Genomic DNA, 17,559 nt, shown 5'->3' with positions numbered 1-17,559 from the left:
TATTTCATATTATACTTATCTTGTTTCTCAACAGATTTCTAATCATTCCATATGTTTTTTTGCCTTTCAGAATTCTTTCCTCTGTTCTCTCTTTTGCGGTTTTCCATATTGTTACTCCCAAGTAGCTAAAGGTGGATACAAGTTTGTCCTCCTTATGATTACTTTCAATATCAGATTAAATAATAGTGTCGGGGAGACAGAGTCACCTTATTTCACTCATTTATTTACATTTATCTCCTTAGCCCGGCCGCACATCAAAGAAACATGAAACGTAAATTACGTTTCATGGAAATAAACCACTGCTAAACAAATATACGTCCGGCCATTTATAAAACTCTCCGAAAATAAAAATGTGTCATGAGCATGAATCACACTAGTTTCATTGGTAGGCGGACTTTGAGATTTATTTAGCAGTGTTTTAGTTTCATGAAACATGTTTTTCGTTTCATGTTTCATGTTTTTCGTTTCATATTTCTTTGGTGTGCGGCTTGGCTTAGAAGTTGTTCGTTGAAACTGATCCTTGCTTTGGTGTTCTTTAGGCTTACTGTTAGCATAATTTGTCTTAATATTTCTGGGATTCCAACATTCACTATCTCCTCCATCATTTTCGTCCGATTGATTATATCAAAAGCGCTTTTAAAATCTATGAATATTCGGGGAATTTCTCTGTTGTATTCTCTAGATTTTTGAATTATTTGTTTCACTGTATGTGTGAAATTGTGAAATTAATCATCGACCTCCTTGGTCTGAATCCATTCTGGTATTCTCCTAATATTCGTTCAGCGCATTATTTAAGTCTCATGTTTAGTATGTCTGCTAGAATGTTATATGTGGTGTTTAATAAAGTTATTGCTCTTTAATTCTGGCACTCCTCCCGATCTCCTTTTTTTTTTCATATATTATAGGTACTATAATACCTGTGTTCCAATCGTCTGGTAGTCAGTTTTGTCCATAATTTGTTGTATTAGTTGGTTTATTTTTTTATGTAATTCTCTTCCTCCGTATTTTTTTAATTCCACTACTTTTTCATCTTCTCCTGCTGGTTTTCCGTTTCCTAGGTTTTTAATATTTGTTTTTGTACTTCTTCTGCTGTGAAAATTTCGACTTCGTCGTTATCTTCTACGGTTTTATTTCTTCATCGCAGTGTGCTTCCTTCTTCATAGTGAATAGCATTTTTTCGTAATATTCTTCCTATATTTTGCTGATCTGTTTCTCTTCAAATACGGTTTCTCCTTTCTGGTTTTTTGCTAATTTTTTTTAATGCTGGGCTTATTTTTTGTTGCTCTGACTTTTTTTGTAAAATTGCTTTATTTACTGTTCAGTTAACAACTGTTTTGTTCTGACGGATTGTTAATCCATGATATTCTGGCTGAGTTTTTTACTTTGTTTCGCAGTCTTGATCGTACGTAAATTACATATTCAAAGGTAAATTGAAAAGGATTTGTAGGTCCCAAATTAGCTAAAAGACCATGTTTCATCCTGCCTATTTGGATATCGCCCCAAACCCTCTTTGGCAGTGGCGTACCCGGAGAGGGGACTTGGGGTTAAACCCCCTTTCCCCCAGGGCATATGAAAAATATATAAAAAAAAGTAGGAAAATGTAACTTGTCTTTCACAAACAAAACAAAAAAATACGCCAACCCCCCTCCCCAGAGAAAAATTCTACGCTACTGCTCCTTGGATGTGTCCCGTTTTTTCAAGTTTATGATCTGGTCACCCTAACTTACAACAAAATTTTTGACAGTTTGTGGTTTGAAAGTAGTTAGGATTTTTAAATGTCAAAGTTCTAAAAATTGTAGAATAGAAATGAATTCCAGTGACGAAGAGTTACAGTTTTTTTATTTGTTTATCGTAGATAAAATATTGTATGAAACTCTGCGTGAAGTACTTTTTGTGAACTTACGCGATGTATAGCACTCGCTCCGTTGTCGCTCGTGCTCTAAATATCGCGTGCGTTCGCAAAAAACATACTTCACGAACTGTTTCATAAATAACTATTTTTAAATAAGATTTTTTTACATCTAGTTTTGGTAACACTTTAGAAAAAGTCACGCTTCGCCACTGGCCATCTGTACTGTATACTAAAATTGTTGTTTACATGCACTGCATGAATTATTTGAATTTAATATAGTATGTAATACTGTTACTGAACTAATTGACACAAATAAGTTGTATTAAAAAATGGTTCATTCAAGTGAAAAAGATCGTATTGAAATATTAATGATAATCGGTTATGGTGAATTTTCATTTTTTGGAAGTGAATTTTCAAAATCGATGGATTGGACGTAGAGGATTCATAGAGTGGCTCGCTCGTTCTCCGGACCTCAACCCGTTAGATTTTTTTCTTTGGGGTTATCTAAAATCACGTATTTACGTTAGGCGACCAACATACTTGCAGGATTTGAGACAAAGAATTGATGAATGTGAATACGTGGAGAAATCTTGCAAAAAGTGACTCACGAATTTATTTATAGTCTTGCACGTTGTCAGGAGGTCAACAGCAAACACTTTCAATATTGTAAAAATTATTTTTTTTTTATTTTTAATATCATTGGTCTAACGCAGTGGTCAGCAAACTTTTTATCCAAAGAGCCAAATATGAACATTACAACAATTTTTAAAAAATGGGAGCCGAATCTGCTTCTTCAGCAAACTTTTATTAAGCTAAATAAAACTAAAGGGTCTAGTAGTCTAGTCAGTCGGTTAAGATTGTGAAAAATGCTCCCAGCGATATTCCAAAAATAAAAGAGCCGCATGTTCTACATCAAAAAGTATTCCACAAAAAAAACTGAAGTTGGTTAGGAACTTGAAAGGTGAAGCAAGAAAATGCATGTCTATAAACGAAACCAGAACAAAATATTATATTGAAATGCGTGGAGAGATAAAATAGAATAAATTTGTCACACTAAAAACAGGAACAAAGGGATACACAATTCTGGACCTCTGAGGTAAACTACACTATGTCATTTCGAGCAACTGTGTTTGCAACAAAGTTTAGAGCACTTAGGATGTTAATAAAGATCTGATATATCCCATAATTGGTTGAAAGTCAATATGACCATATTTTAATGATAATACATTACCAATTTGTATAATCCAACTAATAAAATAAGTGGATTAAAGGAACTTGTTTAAAATAACACCATGTCGACATAGTGTAGTTTACCTCCAAGGTGCAGAATTGAAAATGCCCAGTATTTGGCATTTCAATTCAAGTGTTTGGGAGTGACAATAATTGATAAATATAGAAGAAGGAAGAAGAAATATAAAAAACATTTTTCTAAAAGGAAGCATGGCTAAGGAATATCAGAGATTGAACTAACCTCAGCGTTGAACAGATATTTCATATTGCAAAAGATAGAGAACCGTTTAAAGAAGTGATTGCCAACCTTCGTTAGAAGACAGCACAATAAGAAGAAAAGGAAGCAGAACAATGGTATAAGATTGAAGTCAAAAATGTATGTAGGACAGCTATAATTCAAATATGTAGGTATATGAAACAGGCATTTGACCAGTGGCTTCGTATGATTGTGACAATTGGACAATAAATAAGAAAGATGAAATGAAAGTAGACATCTAGAAAAGAATAGTATTGTAAGAAATTTTTAGTGGATTTAGGCACCAGAGTTTTATTTGCTCAGTAAGAAATAAAGGAGATCTCCCAGTGTTTTCTCTATGTACGTACTTTGAATAATATTTCATTAGTACCCATTACTCCCCACCAAGAATAAAGTAATATCACAGTATTTTGTTATAATGGGGTAATATTCACAAATATATACACTTTTGTGCTGTTATTTGGGTAAGATTGTTAATATTTTATATCAATATTGTTTTTGTTGCTTGGTACAAAATCCTAATAATTTAAGTTTATCTGACTCATTCATATTGACAAAAGACGATCTTATTGAAAGATAGTTCATTCGATTATATAAAATCAAATTTAACTTAAGAATATCCATCAGAAAAATCATAGCATGTGATTTGTCTTTAAAAATTTAAACATCAAATAAATTTAATTTCAATCTTAAATTGTGACTTATTCCCACAGAAATTGTAAATTGCATTTTAAGTTCCAATGTCATGGTTTGTTCGTTAGTTCTTTGTTTTGTAGTTTTAAGTCTGATGAAGTATATAAACAGAAGAAAGCTGACACCATTAATAGGTTTGTTCTAGCAAACAGTCAAACTAGTCAGAAACCGTCAACAAACAGTTGGTCAGTGAGAAAACATAATACAGTCACCAGTGCTATCCTCTCTACTCGCGCTGGTCCACTATTCGCTGATGGCTTCAAATCGTTTGAAACTGATGCTAGAACAAACCTAATAAAACGGTAGGTACAGCTGGTTCCTAAAAAAACTGATACGACTCTTAGTAAGATTTGATTATTTTAAGCAGTGTATTTGATTGGTCTGACATTATATTATATTTATTATACCAGACAAATAATAAAATAAACAAACAAACAAACAAACAACTGATTACATATGTTAAATCATATTAAAATACCTAATATAAATATAATATCAACATCATATATTAAAATGATTCTCTTCTAATCTCTCAAAATAGCGTACGATCTTCATGAGCAGTAGATATTTTTGGTCTTCCAGAACCTTGCTTTCTTTCGAGAGTTTCTTGTTCTCTCCATCTTTTATTAATCTTAAAAACTGTTGTTCTGCTTATGTTAAAATGGCAGATAGTGGTACGGCAGATAGTGACCAACCTCCTTCTAATTTCGTTAAAATTCTTGCTTTTAGTTCTTTGCTAGGCATGTACAGCCATTTTTTGTGGTTGAACAAAATAAGTTATCTGACAAATTTTAAGATTTGGCAGTGACAGTGACAGTATGTAAATAATAAGTATTTGTCATTCAAAATACACTGCTCAATTTTCTACAAAATACGCTTTAAGAGTCGTATCAGTTTTTTTTGGAACCAGCTGTACATACTATGAAGCACCCAAGTTTTTCCTTCCTTTCAGTGAGAAATAAAGGGTTTCTCCTAGTGTTTTCTCTATGTTCTTTGAATATTTGATTAGTACCCATTACTCCCCAACAAAAATAAAGTAATATCACACTATTTTGTCATTTTTAGTGGGGTAATATCAATATCCACAAATAGCATTGACATTTAGAATTTAAAACAGTTTCATGTTTTCAATATCATACATTTATCTTCAATACCTACATTAACTCCAAAATAAAAATAGATATATAGGTATATTTATATTAACATAAGTATATCCAGAACATTATTTACATGTAGCCATTATAGCCTACATAAAACCATTGTTTTAAAGATCCAAATTTACAATGCAATCATTTATCACAAACACAAATAATAATGAATACTATGAGATTCCGGATATTTATACCGATTACCAATAACCTCTGAAATAATAGCACATTATTGAATTAGAAAAAATAAAAATGTTATCTTCCCACCCATATAATAAATTTTATTTAACTTAAGCATTTATTTTCAAAAAACAAATTATGTAAATAAAAATATTGCAAAGATAATTGACAGAATCTGCATTTTATTTGGTGTCCTATGTCAAATTTACTAAAATTCCCTAGATTTCAATGCTTGAGCACAACCTTACCCGAGAAAACCCGAAGTATCGTTTAGAACGAAAACTTGAGCACGACTCTGCTGTAAAGTACCCGTGTTGAGCTGCCCTCCCCCCCACTTGCAAAAATCAAAAAACAAATAGCCCTGATTTATGAGCTATTTATGAGCTCTCATATTCCGCAAACTAAAAATTTTGAGCTCGTTCCACTGAGCAGGAATTTAATACTTTAGTGGGGGGGCTGAGTCAGCCCCCCCCCCACTACTTAAAAATAGGAATATTGAATCGGTTTTTGCGGCAGAATTACGAGCTATTTATGAGCTCTTGAAATTATATAGTTTCGATTTTTGAGCTCATCCCCTTCACCCCCAAACAACCCTTTAATTGATTTAACTTAAGAGAAAAATGCTGAGAAAACTTAAAATATATCGTATTGCGGATATAATTCCTATAGCTTATATATACTCTAAGAATAAACTATTAAATCACGTGCATTTCGATTCTTAAGCTACAACCCCTTCGCAAGAAAACCACCCTATCTTCCCGGCTTAAGAGAAAGTTGTACTTAAAATGCATTAAACTAATCATTTGGCGACTACATATAATTTAATAATTTATAAGCTTCCAAATTACGCGCATTTAGATCAGTAAATTGCAATTTATTTTGTATAGTGCAGTCACTGAAGGTAAAAATCAACGATTACATTCAATTTCGGTGAACCTTCATCGATTTTCACGAAAATTGGTCAGTGGTTAGAGGATATGTCAAGAAACAAAGGTGACATGGTACCACCTTGCGCCTTTACCCTGAGGGTGGATACCGCCCCTTCTCGTGGGGTGAAAATTATTTTATAAAAAATAACTGCACAAATCAATAAAAGAACAAATTAAAAGCAAAATTTATTATATAAAGTTAATAAAATAAGTCAATACTTTTTAAGTTATTAAAGATCAAAAATTTTAATTATTCGTGAAAAAAATGCATGTTATGAAGCGGTTTTTCGTAAATCACTGAAAAACTGTAAGTTTTTACAAAAAAGTTAATAGTAGTTTAATTCGTATAGCTTATATTCTAAGAATAAACTCTTAAATCACGCGCCTTTCGATTATAGAGCTACAACCCCTTCGCAAGAAAACCATCCTATATTCCCGGCTTAAGAGAGAGTTGTACTTAAAATAATTTAAATTAATTATTTGGCGACTACATATCGTTTAATAATTTATGAGCTTGAAAAATATACGCATCTCAATTATTGAATTGCCATTTTCTTTCTATAGTGCAGTCACTGAAGGTAAAAATCAACTATGACCTTCGATTTCGGTAAATCTCCATTCATTTTCACGAATTGACAATAACAACTTGGGGTTTTAACCTGGGGTATATGTCACCCCTTCACTGGGGTGAAAATTACTTTATTAAAAATAACCCCACAAATCGAGAGAGGGACAAATTGTAAGCAAAATTTGTTATATAATGTGATCAAAATAAATCAATACTTTTTGAGTTATTAAAGATCAAATATTTTAATTTTTGTGAAAGAAAATGCATGCTTTAAAGCGATTTTTCATAAATAACTCAAAAACTGTAAGTTTTTACAAAAAGTTTTCATTGCTAAAATTGAAGCTAATAAAAAATGTAATAAATTGCTTACTTGAAAAACCCTTTAATGTTAATTTAAAGTAAGTTATTGGTAATTAAATGTATATTTTTTTCTGCGACTGTTCAAATCTAAGGATTCAAGTTAAATAACGGGAAAGAGATGCATTTTATAACTTAGGTACTAAATACTTGTCAAAGTACTTAGAAATACCTATCAAAAATGAGCTCCAGAAAAAGTTGATAGTATCAAAATCCGCTCACCAATTTTCGTGAAAATGAATGGAGATTTACCGAAATCGAAGGTCATAGTTGACTTTTACCTTCAGTGACTGCACTATAGAAAGAAAATGGCAATTCAATAATTGAGATGCGTATATTTTGCGAGCTCATAAATTATTAAACGATATCTAGTCGCCAAATAATTAATTTAAATTATTTTAAGTACAACTCTCTCTTAAGCCGGGATTATGGGATGGTTTTCTTGCGAAGGAGTTGTAGCTCAATAATCGAAAGGCGCGTGATTCAAGAGTTTATTCTTAGAATATAAGCTATACGAATTAAACTACTATTAACTTTTTTTGTAAAACTTACAGTTTTTCAGTGATTTGCGAAAAACCACTTCGAAACATGCATTTTTTTCACGAATAATTAAAATTTTTGGTCTTCAGTAACTTAAAAAGTATTGACTTATTTTAATAACTTTATATAATAAATTTTGCTTATAATTTGTTCTTTTATAGATTTGTGCAGTTATTTTTTATAAAATAATTTTCACCCCCGAGAAGGGGCGGCATCCACCCTCAGGGTAAAGGCGCAAAGTGGTACCATGTCACCTTTGTTTCTTGAGGTATCTTCTAACCACTGACCAATTTTCGTGAAAATCGATGAAGGTTCACCGAAATTGAAGGTAATCGTTGATTTTTACTTTCAGTGACTGCACAATACAAAATAAATTGCAATTTACTGATTTAAATGCGTGTAATTTGGAAGCTTATAAATTATTAAATGATATGTAGTCGCCAAATAATTATTTTAATGCATTTTAAGTACAACTTTCTCTTAAGCCAGGAAGATAGGGTGGTTTTCTTGCGAAGGGGTTGTAGCTCAATAATCGAAATGCACGTGATTTAATAGTTTATTCTTAGAGTATATACGCTATAGGAATTATATCCGCAATACGATATATTTTAAGTTTTCTCAGCAGTTTTCTCTTAAGTTAAATCAATTAAAGGGTTGTTTGGGGGGTGAAGGGGATGAGCTCAAAAATCGAACTATATAATTTCAAGAGCTCATAAATAGCTCGTAATTCTGCCGCAAAAACCGATTTAATATTCCTGTTTTTAAGTAGTGGGGGGCGGGCTGACTCAGCCCCCCCCCCACTTTAAATTTAATACTTTAAAGTATTAAATTCCTGCTCAGTGGAACGAGCTCAAAATTTTTAGTTTGCGGAATATGAAAGCTCATAAATAGCTCATAAGTCAGGGCTATTTGTTTTTTAATTTTTGCAAGTGGGGGGGGGGGGGCAGCTCAACACGGGTCTGTAAGGTCGACTTGGCGGCTGAGCACGACCTCAAGTTCGGCTTGAGTACCGACTATGAATACGGGGCTAACTCTCAACATTTTTCCCAACCGCGCATAAAGAGGTATAACCACAGTATAACTTCGAAAAAGTAAGATACCTGTATCATTCAAGTCCTGAACACTGTCTTTTTTGCTTATTTTCCTGGACTACAGCGTTTGATCGCTGATTTTGGCGAGACGATTACAATATAAACAGTCTATAGTTGTGCGTTCGGCATCGATGGTTACCTTTCAATAAAACTGCATTGTTGTAGCCTAACAGAAAGGCTAGTTCTGGTTTTATTTTAGATTTATATCGTTTTATCGTTCTGTAATTGAAAGATGTCAATGCACTTTTTGAATTAGAAGTTATGTATAACGACAGGACTGAATTCAGAGATATTACAGAGATATTTAAACCGTAAGATAAACGCATTTTTTAAACCGTAAGATAAAAGCACCTTTTTCAGGATCCTTTAATAAAGTACAAATAATATACTAGATGTCTCAAAGAGAGCTATTTTAAACATTTTAAGGAATCTTTTATTTTGACAAATGACATTAAATTGTAACTTTATAAACGTCATATTATGTTTATTAATTTATATTTAAACAATTATATTATTCCAATTTCTATTGATTTTATTAATTTCTTATGGTCTAAGAGCTAGCAACATTTTCGAGAAACTATTTTAAGAGAGCTGATTCTTTCGTATATTGTTCCCTATGCTTCCTCGAACACCGTACCGGCCATCTGGCTGCTGATACAGGTTGCGTTCATTACTGCGCAGCACACCTGTACAGGTAAATACAAAATCAGGGTGATTGATGTGATAAAGCTTAGTAGATCCGCGATCCGCTATAGTACTAGATAGCAATAAAAGTTAATGGCCAAACTTGTAGCCAACTTCGAGCTTCACATTACAAAATTAGTTAAAATGTTACAGGGTGTTCGATATCATAGTGGCAGACCAAACTTATGTTTTTATAAAAGGAACACCCTATATTTTATTTTATATTCGAAATCCTGTTATGTTAACTTCTCCATCACAAAAATATAAAGGTTTGTTATGTTATACAGGGTATTTACAAAGTTATAACCAATGTTCTACGCTACGAAAATCGTAATAAGTTCAGCTCCCTGTATAAATAAAAATAAGCACAACAGCAATGGTTTATTGGTGCAATATTTTTTTGTTGATTGTCAAAATTTATAAAAATGGTTGATATTGCTAATTTTTTTTATATCAAATACATGATGAGTCAAAACGCAAGTACATTATTTTCTCAGAAATTTTAAATGGAACACCTTAATTAATAACTTGCTCTGAAAAATGAAAATACATATCTCGAAAACTAACAAATTTAGGCATAGGGAATATTATACAAAAATTAAAGTACGGTAATGATACTTTTCAATGGTGATATAAAATACAGGGTGTTCCATTTAAAATTTCTGAGAAAAGAATGTACTTGCGTTTTGACTCATCCTGTATTCGATATAAGGAAAATTAGCAATATCAACCATTTTTATAAATTTTGACAATCAACAAAAAAATATAGCACTAATAAACCATTGCTGTTGTGCTTATTTTTATTTATACAGGGAGCTAAACTTGTTACGTTTTTCATAAAAAATTGGTTATAACTTTATAAAAGCCCTATATAACATAACAAACCTTTATATTTTTGTGATGAGAAAGTTAAGAGAATTTCGAATATAATATAAAATATAGGGTGTTTCATTTAAAAAAAAACATAAGTTTGGTTTGCCACTATGTTATCGAACACCCTGTAACATTCTAACTAATTTCGTAATGTAAAGCTGAAAGTTGGCTACAATTTTTGTTATCAACTTTTATTGCTATCTATTACTATAGCGGATCTACTGAGCTTTATCACACTCATCAATCACCCTGTATATTGAATTTAAATTATTTTAGGACGAAACATTTTTTGTCATTACTTTTTAAACAACAAAAATGTCTGGCAATTATAGTTCATATTTCTAATAATGTTTAAAAAGTAATGACAAAATAATTTTTCGTCTTATAATAATTTTAAATTCGATTTGTTTACCTGTACAAATGTGCTACGCAGTAATGAACGCAATCTGTATCAGCAGCCAGATTTGATGGCCGGTGCGGTGTTCGAGGAAGCATAGGGAATAATAAAGAACCAGAGTTGTCTTAAAATAATTTTTTTTCCGACGATGCTAGTTGGTCCATTAACTTTGTGTTAAGACTCTGTTGTGTCTGTTAACTCGTTGGGGCTACCAAAAACGTAGGATTACATACAAGGTGCTTGGTAAAGAATGGGCCATAGCTTAACCTTAGATTCCTGAGCTTAAAATAGGTCGATTTAAGCTAACTTACCTTAGTACGAAAGTTGATAATAACCGAAATACAGGGTGTCAAAGTTCAACTTTTATTTTATTTATTTTTGAATATTTCCTAACAGACATGTAATGGGATAAAACACAAAATTTAGTAAGCGGGGGTTCTTTGGAACAAGAAATCTAAATTCGCCACCAAAAATGATGTATTAGCCAGAGGGCGCCACATACGCCTTTCAGCGCTCATTTAATAGGTTAATTTTTTTTATTACCCACTCTATATAAATTTTCAATCAAAACTTTTATTCTCTTAATATTTTTACTTAAAAAAGGTATACTACATTCATCTCGCTAAACTCAGCCGATTTTGAGATAAAAGCATTTGAAATCTGTGAGGCAACATCATTTTTTGCATAATATCATTATAGTTACACCCGAAAAATAACTTAAAACCATAAAAATTTCCAAAAATGTATCGAAAATTTCTTCAAATGGAATTTACGATACAATGACATAAATATGAGAACTGGTACAATTATTATGGTTTCAAGTTTAGTTTTCGGGTATAACTACAATGATATTATGCAAAAAATTATGTTGTACCGCAGATTTAAAATGCGTTTATTTCGAAAACAGTTGAAATTAGCGAGATGAATGTAGTATACCTTTTTTAAGTAAAAATATTAAGAGAACAAAAGTTTTGATGCAAAAAGTATTTACAGTGGGTAATAAAAAAAATTGAACCTATTAAATGAACGCTGAAAGGCGTATGGGGCGCCCTCTGGGTAATACATCATTTTTGGTGGCGAATTTAGATTTCTCATCCCAAAAAACCCCCGCTTACCAAAGTTCTTGTTGTTATCCCATGCCTGTCAGGAAATATTCAAGAATAAATAAACTAAAAGTTTAACTTTGACACCTTGTATTTCGGTTATTATCAACTTTCGCACTAAGGTAAGTTAGCTTAAATCGACCTATTTTAAGCTCAGGAATCTAAGGTTAAGCTATGGCCCATTCTTTACCAAACAACCTATATAACATATCAAAAACAAAAATAATGACAAATTTGGTACCCAACCAGAACCTTACTGGAAGGTGAGCTGTGTACGATCTTATGTATACAGCTGACCTTCCAGTAAGCAACCAAACAATCACAGCTTCCTTTGCAGATGATAAAGCGACAATGGTCAGACACAAAGACCCAGTTATAGATGCAAGAAGTCTCCAACAATATCTAGTGAAAATTCAGGATTGGACAAGATATTGGAGAATCAAAGTCAATGAAGTAAAATCAGTGCAGGTTACATTTACCAAATGCAGAGGTACAGTGCCACCTGTTGCACTAAATGGACAAAATCTGCCTCAATCTGACAGCGTCAAGTATTTAGGGATGCACTTGGACCAAGGACTTACCTGGAGAAAACACATTTTAACAAAAGAAAACAACTAGGCTTGAAACTCAGCAAATACTATTGGCTATTGGGAAGACAGTCAACACTTAGCTTAAAAAACAAATTATTGATTTATAAAGTAGCCTTAAAACCAATATGGACCTAGGGTGTACAACTATGGGGTACGGTTGCAAGCTCAAAGATAGAGATATTGGAACGCTTTCAGTCGAAGGTACTACGGACCATAACAAATGCACCTTGGTTTATACCAAACAGAGAAATCTGACACCATTTCCAAGTAGCCACAGTTAAGGAAATAGTAATTGAATACAGTAGCCGCTATTTGGTAAAATTGGAAAACCACCCAAACAATATTGCACTAAACCTGCTAGATAATAGTGAGCAGAATGAAGAGACACAATCCATTGGATCTACCATATAGGTTCTAAGCAGCAGCAGTGAAGTATTTAGCGTTAAAGGTACAGTTCAATAATCAAAGAGACTAGTGGAGTTTTTGTTATCACTGGATAACACATCCAAATTTATGCATACACCCTTTTGTACAAACAAAAAACATGCTTCTAATTTTTATCTATTGATTGGATGTAGTAAATAAACTTTAATAAAAAAAAAACAGAACATTAGTATTGGTGAGCAAGAAATGGGACTCGTAGATAAATATAAATACCTAGGACATGAAACTGTGATTGGCAGGGATAATGAGACCCATGGACTGAAGAGAAGAATCGTCTTAAATGGGCAGCATATGACGAGTGGGCAGCATAAAGAGAGGAAAACCTAGGGAGACTTGGAACGATACAATAGCAAAACAAGTTGACAAAGAAGGAGTTACATGTAGAGAAGCAAAGATTATGGCACAAGATAGGAAGATCTGGAAGAGATTCGTGCGAAGCTATAAATGAGCGTTTCTTTTAAAACTTTTGAATAAGTATTAACTTTTATATAAAACAAAATCTGAAATTTTAAAAATATTACCTGATGAACATTGAACTGATGTAAATTTGAATATTCTTTATGAGCATAATAATTACTAACAGACGGGGACCTAAGCTAGATTTTCATCAACCACTAGAGCGTACTGGATTTAGGAGTGGCTTTGGAACACATGACCTGATACTAATATTTGTAGACTTTGAGAAAGCGTTTGACTTACTTCATGATAGCTCCATGTTAAAAGATCGTACAGAGTGCAGTATTGATCACAGGTATACAACTCCTCTTCGGAATATACATTATAATGAAACAGCTGCAGTGAAAATGTATTATGGCGACACAAATACATTTCCCTTGCAGAGTGGATTAGGCAAGTAGACACCATCTCTCCTAAACTAGTCACCGCTTTGTTATGAGTGCTATGAGAAACAATAATTGGGCAATATTGAAGTAAACATAAATGGTGTAGTTTCTGAACAACCTGAGATTTGCAGACGACGCAGTCCTTATTGCAGTCTGGGTAGATCATGCCTGCCAACTTCTTCAAGACTCCTGTACACGAGTTGGCCTAAAAATTAACTTTTCCAAAACACCTACACGACCAATCTTGTACTGGCCAAAAACATATCAACTAATGGCACGCAAATTGAACAAGTGTATATCTATAGATATCTGGGCCACGAGATTAAATTAGGAAGAGATAATCAAACAACACAATTAAACAGGAGAATAGGACTGGCATGTGCGGCTTACGGAAAACTGAGCGCATCACTATAAAAATATTAGTACATTTGGATGTTGAGAGGTGACATATTTTTTGCAGAAATTGCTTGAAAATAACTCATATAATAATAATTGAGTTATCCTCCCACTCCCGGAACATTGTTTAAATAATCAAAATGTCAAAAAATGAAGAAGAAATTCCATTTTTTTTTCGTTTTTTTGATTTTAACTTTCATAGTATTCACTTCTGAGAAAAGTTACACTGACATAAATGTTGCGAAATTAAATTTCCTACAATATAGGATTGGTTAAAATTTTAGGTAATTGCGAAAAAAACCATAAAAAACAAGTATTCGCATTTTACGTTTTTCATCCATTTATGCTACACTTAGGACCTTCATATTTTAACCAGAAAAACTTTATGATATAAAAACAATTCTGTAAATTTCATTAAGATCAGTTCAATAGATTTTGCAATCCAGGTTTCGCAAAAAAAATTCATTTTTTCAAAATGTTGCAGGACTGAAAATAAAGCAGATAGCAAGTTAAAATTTTTTTGACATATAGAAGAGTACTGTACCTTCCATTTGCAAATTTGCAAAATTAAAATCGGTTAACTACCACGACGTCAGGAATTTTTTTAAATAAACATTAATTTTTGGTGCTACGCGCAGGACAGCGGACACGTTTGCTCTGATTGGGCGTTCCAGTGACCTTTGATAATTATTGATAAATTTTAATTTTTACTACATTTCAATATAAATAAATAAATTTGTTTATTGCAAAATAAAAATACATGCGCTGTCCTTTGAAATAACAATTTTTTTAGCAAAAACTTTCTTTGTTCATATATTTTAACTTAGAGGAAAATTTCGATTTTTTTCTTCGTTTTTTGATTATAACTTTAAAAGTATTCATTTCCGAGAAAAGTTGCACTGACATAAAAGTTGCGTAATTAAATTTCTTACAATATAGGATTAGTCAAAAATTTTAAAAATTGTCAGACTTGTTGCAAAATAGGAATAATTGCGAAAAAACCATAAAAAAAACAAGTATTCGCATTTTACGTTTTTCAACCATTTATGCTAGACTCAGGACCTTCATATTTCACCCTGAAAAACTTTATGATATAATAAAACATTTCTGTAAATTTCATTAAGGTCGGTTTAATAGATTTTGCAAAATAAATTTAGCAATCCAGCTTTCGCAAAAAAAAATCATTTTTTCAAAATATTGCAGGACTGAAAATAAAACACACAGAAGAATACTGTACCTTTGATTTGCAATTTTCAAATTTAAAACCGGTTAACTACCACGGCGTCAGGAATTTTTTTTAAAAAACATTAATTTTTGGTGCTACGCGCAGGACGGATACGTTTGCTCTGATTGGACATTCGAATGACCTTTGATAATGATTGATAAATTTTAATTTTTAGTACATTTCGATATAAATAAATAAATTTGTTTATTGCAAAATAAAAAACACATACTCTGTCCTTTGAAATTACACTTTTTTTAGCAAAAACTTTGTTTGTTCATATATTTTAACTTACGAGAACAAAAGTTTATTATTTTTAAACATATGCAATTGTTTAAACACTATTTCACAAACAATAATCAAATTAGTTTGATTTTTGTGGAATTAAAATATTAAAATACAATAAAATATAGCGTAAGAAAATAATATATTAGATAAAGATTGGAAGAAATTTTGGTGGAAATCAACTTGTGTGAATCGAACACCGCTGTCCTGCGCGTAGCACCAAAAATTATTGTTTATTTAAAAAAATTCCTGACGCCGTGGTAGTTAACCGATTTTAATTTTGCAAATTGCAAATGAAAGGTACGGTAATCTTCTATATGTAAGAAAAAATTTAACTTGCTATCTGCTTTATTTTCAGTCCCGCAACATTTAAAAAAAAATGAATTTTTTTGCGAAAACTGGATTGCAAAATTTATTTTGCAAAATCTATCGGAACGATCTTAATGAAATTTACTGTATTGTTTTATTGTATCATAAAGTTTGTCTAAGTAAAATATGAAGGTCCTAAGTGTAGCATAAATGGTTGAAAAACGTAAAATGCGAATACTTGTTTTTTTATGGTTTTTTTGCAGTTATTACTATTTTGCAACAAGGGTGACAATTTTTAACCAATCCTATATTGTAGGAAATTTAATTATGCAACTTTTCTCGGAAGTGAATACTTTGAAAGTTATAATCAAAAAACGAAGAAAAAAAATCGAATTTTTCCTTCATTTTTTGACATTTTGATTATTTAAACAATGTTCCGGACCTTTTTGAGTGGGAGGATAACTCAGTTATTATTATATGAGTTAATTCCAAGCAATTTCTGCAAAACAATATGAGTCACCTCTCAACGTCCATCTCAAAACAGATGCGCCCTGGACTAGGAAGTCTTTAGAACAAATCTTCCCATGTGCTTGAAAGGAAGGTCTTTGATCAACGTCTACTCCCAGTTCTAACGTTTACCATAAAAGTAATCAATAAAATACAAGTGGTAGAGAGAGCAATGGTGAGATATATGTTGAATATATTCTTCAGAGACAGAGTTTTAAATAAAACAGTTGGAAAAAAAACTACTGTTACGGAACCACAACGCTGAAGTGGAACTGGGCAGGACAATGTTGCCGGGTTCAAAGATGGAAGTTGGACAAAGAAAATTTTAGAGTGGACACCTAGACACGATGCTTATCGTAATCGAGGACGCCCTGCATCCAACAAGGTGCTCGGACGACATCAAGCGCCATGTTCAGCAGTGGACTCAAAACGGCTGATGATGCTGAAATTTGAACATTTCATCCCGACTAACATCGATATCGAGAGACTAGTGAAAGCAATGGTATGTACGCACCCTTAAAATGAACCCCAACTAAATAAAAAGTATTTACTCACAGTTTCCTGAGGTGTGGATGGCCTTTATGGCCTTTTTCATTTTAGTCAGCCCATCTCGGTCGTAGTCCAATGTCTGTAACAAAGAAACGAGATCAATATCATTGAAATGAGACAATTTATAGTCTATAAGTCTGTATAAAAACATTCGTCTTTCGGAAGCATAATCACTATAAGCGTACAAAGTATAGTAGCAGTCGGGAAAGTAGTTACATATTAGATAGAGATACAGTAATACAAGTAGATACAGATACAGTAATATCTAATCGATTTCACTGAAATTATACTCGAGTTAAAAGTTATATTTTGATTTCGAAACATCAGCTACTATATCTAGAATCTGTTGATTTATGTTTGGTTTACTAGCGTTATAGATATTGGTCCGACGATAATTTTATTGCAAAAAACAAATTTATAGTCCGGAGAAATAAGGATTTTCTCAGGACACTGAAATAACCAGGTAGCTGACTACTTTTTTAGTTATTGTTGACAGTTGACCTATAGGATGAAT

At 32.3% G+C, this 17,559-nt stretch overlaps 1 protein-coding gene across 21 annotated transcripts in view; it reads right to left on the bottom strand.

Annotated features, from left to right (window-relative positions):
- The window catches only part of LOC114328741 (arfGAP with SH3 domain, ANK repeat and PH domain-containing protein), a 415,375-nt gene that overhangs the window by 174,732 nt on the left and 223,084 nt on the right, over window positions 1-17,559 (bottom strand). For all 21 annotated transcript variants that reach the window (XM_050663451.1, XM_050663458.1, XM_050663453.1 and 18 more), the window contains exon 2: window positions 17,052-17,124. In XM_050663451.1, the coding sequence (XP_050519408.1) occupies window positions 17,052-17,124 (73 nt within the window). The remainder of the gene's footprint in view (window positions 1-17,051; window positions 17,125-17,559) is intronic.

Source organism: Diabrotica virgifera, chromosome 10, assembly GCF_917563875.1.
Source record: "Diabrotica virgifera virgifera chromosome 10, PGI_DIABVI_V3a".
Taxonomy (NCBI): Eukaryota; Metazoa; Arthropoda; class Insecta; order Coleoptera; family Chrysomelidae; genus Diabrotica; species Diabrotica virgifera.
This window is presented reverse-complemented; position numbering and strand designations above follow the sequence as displayed.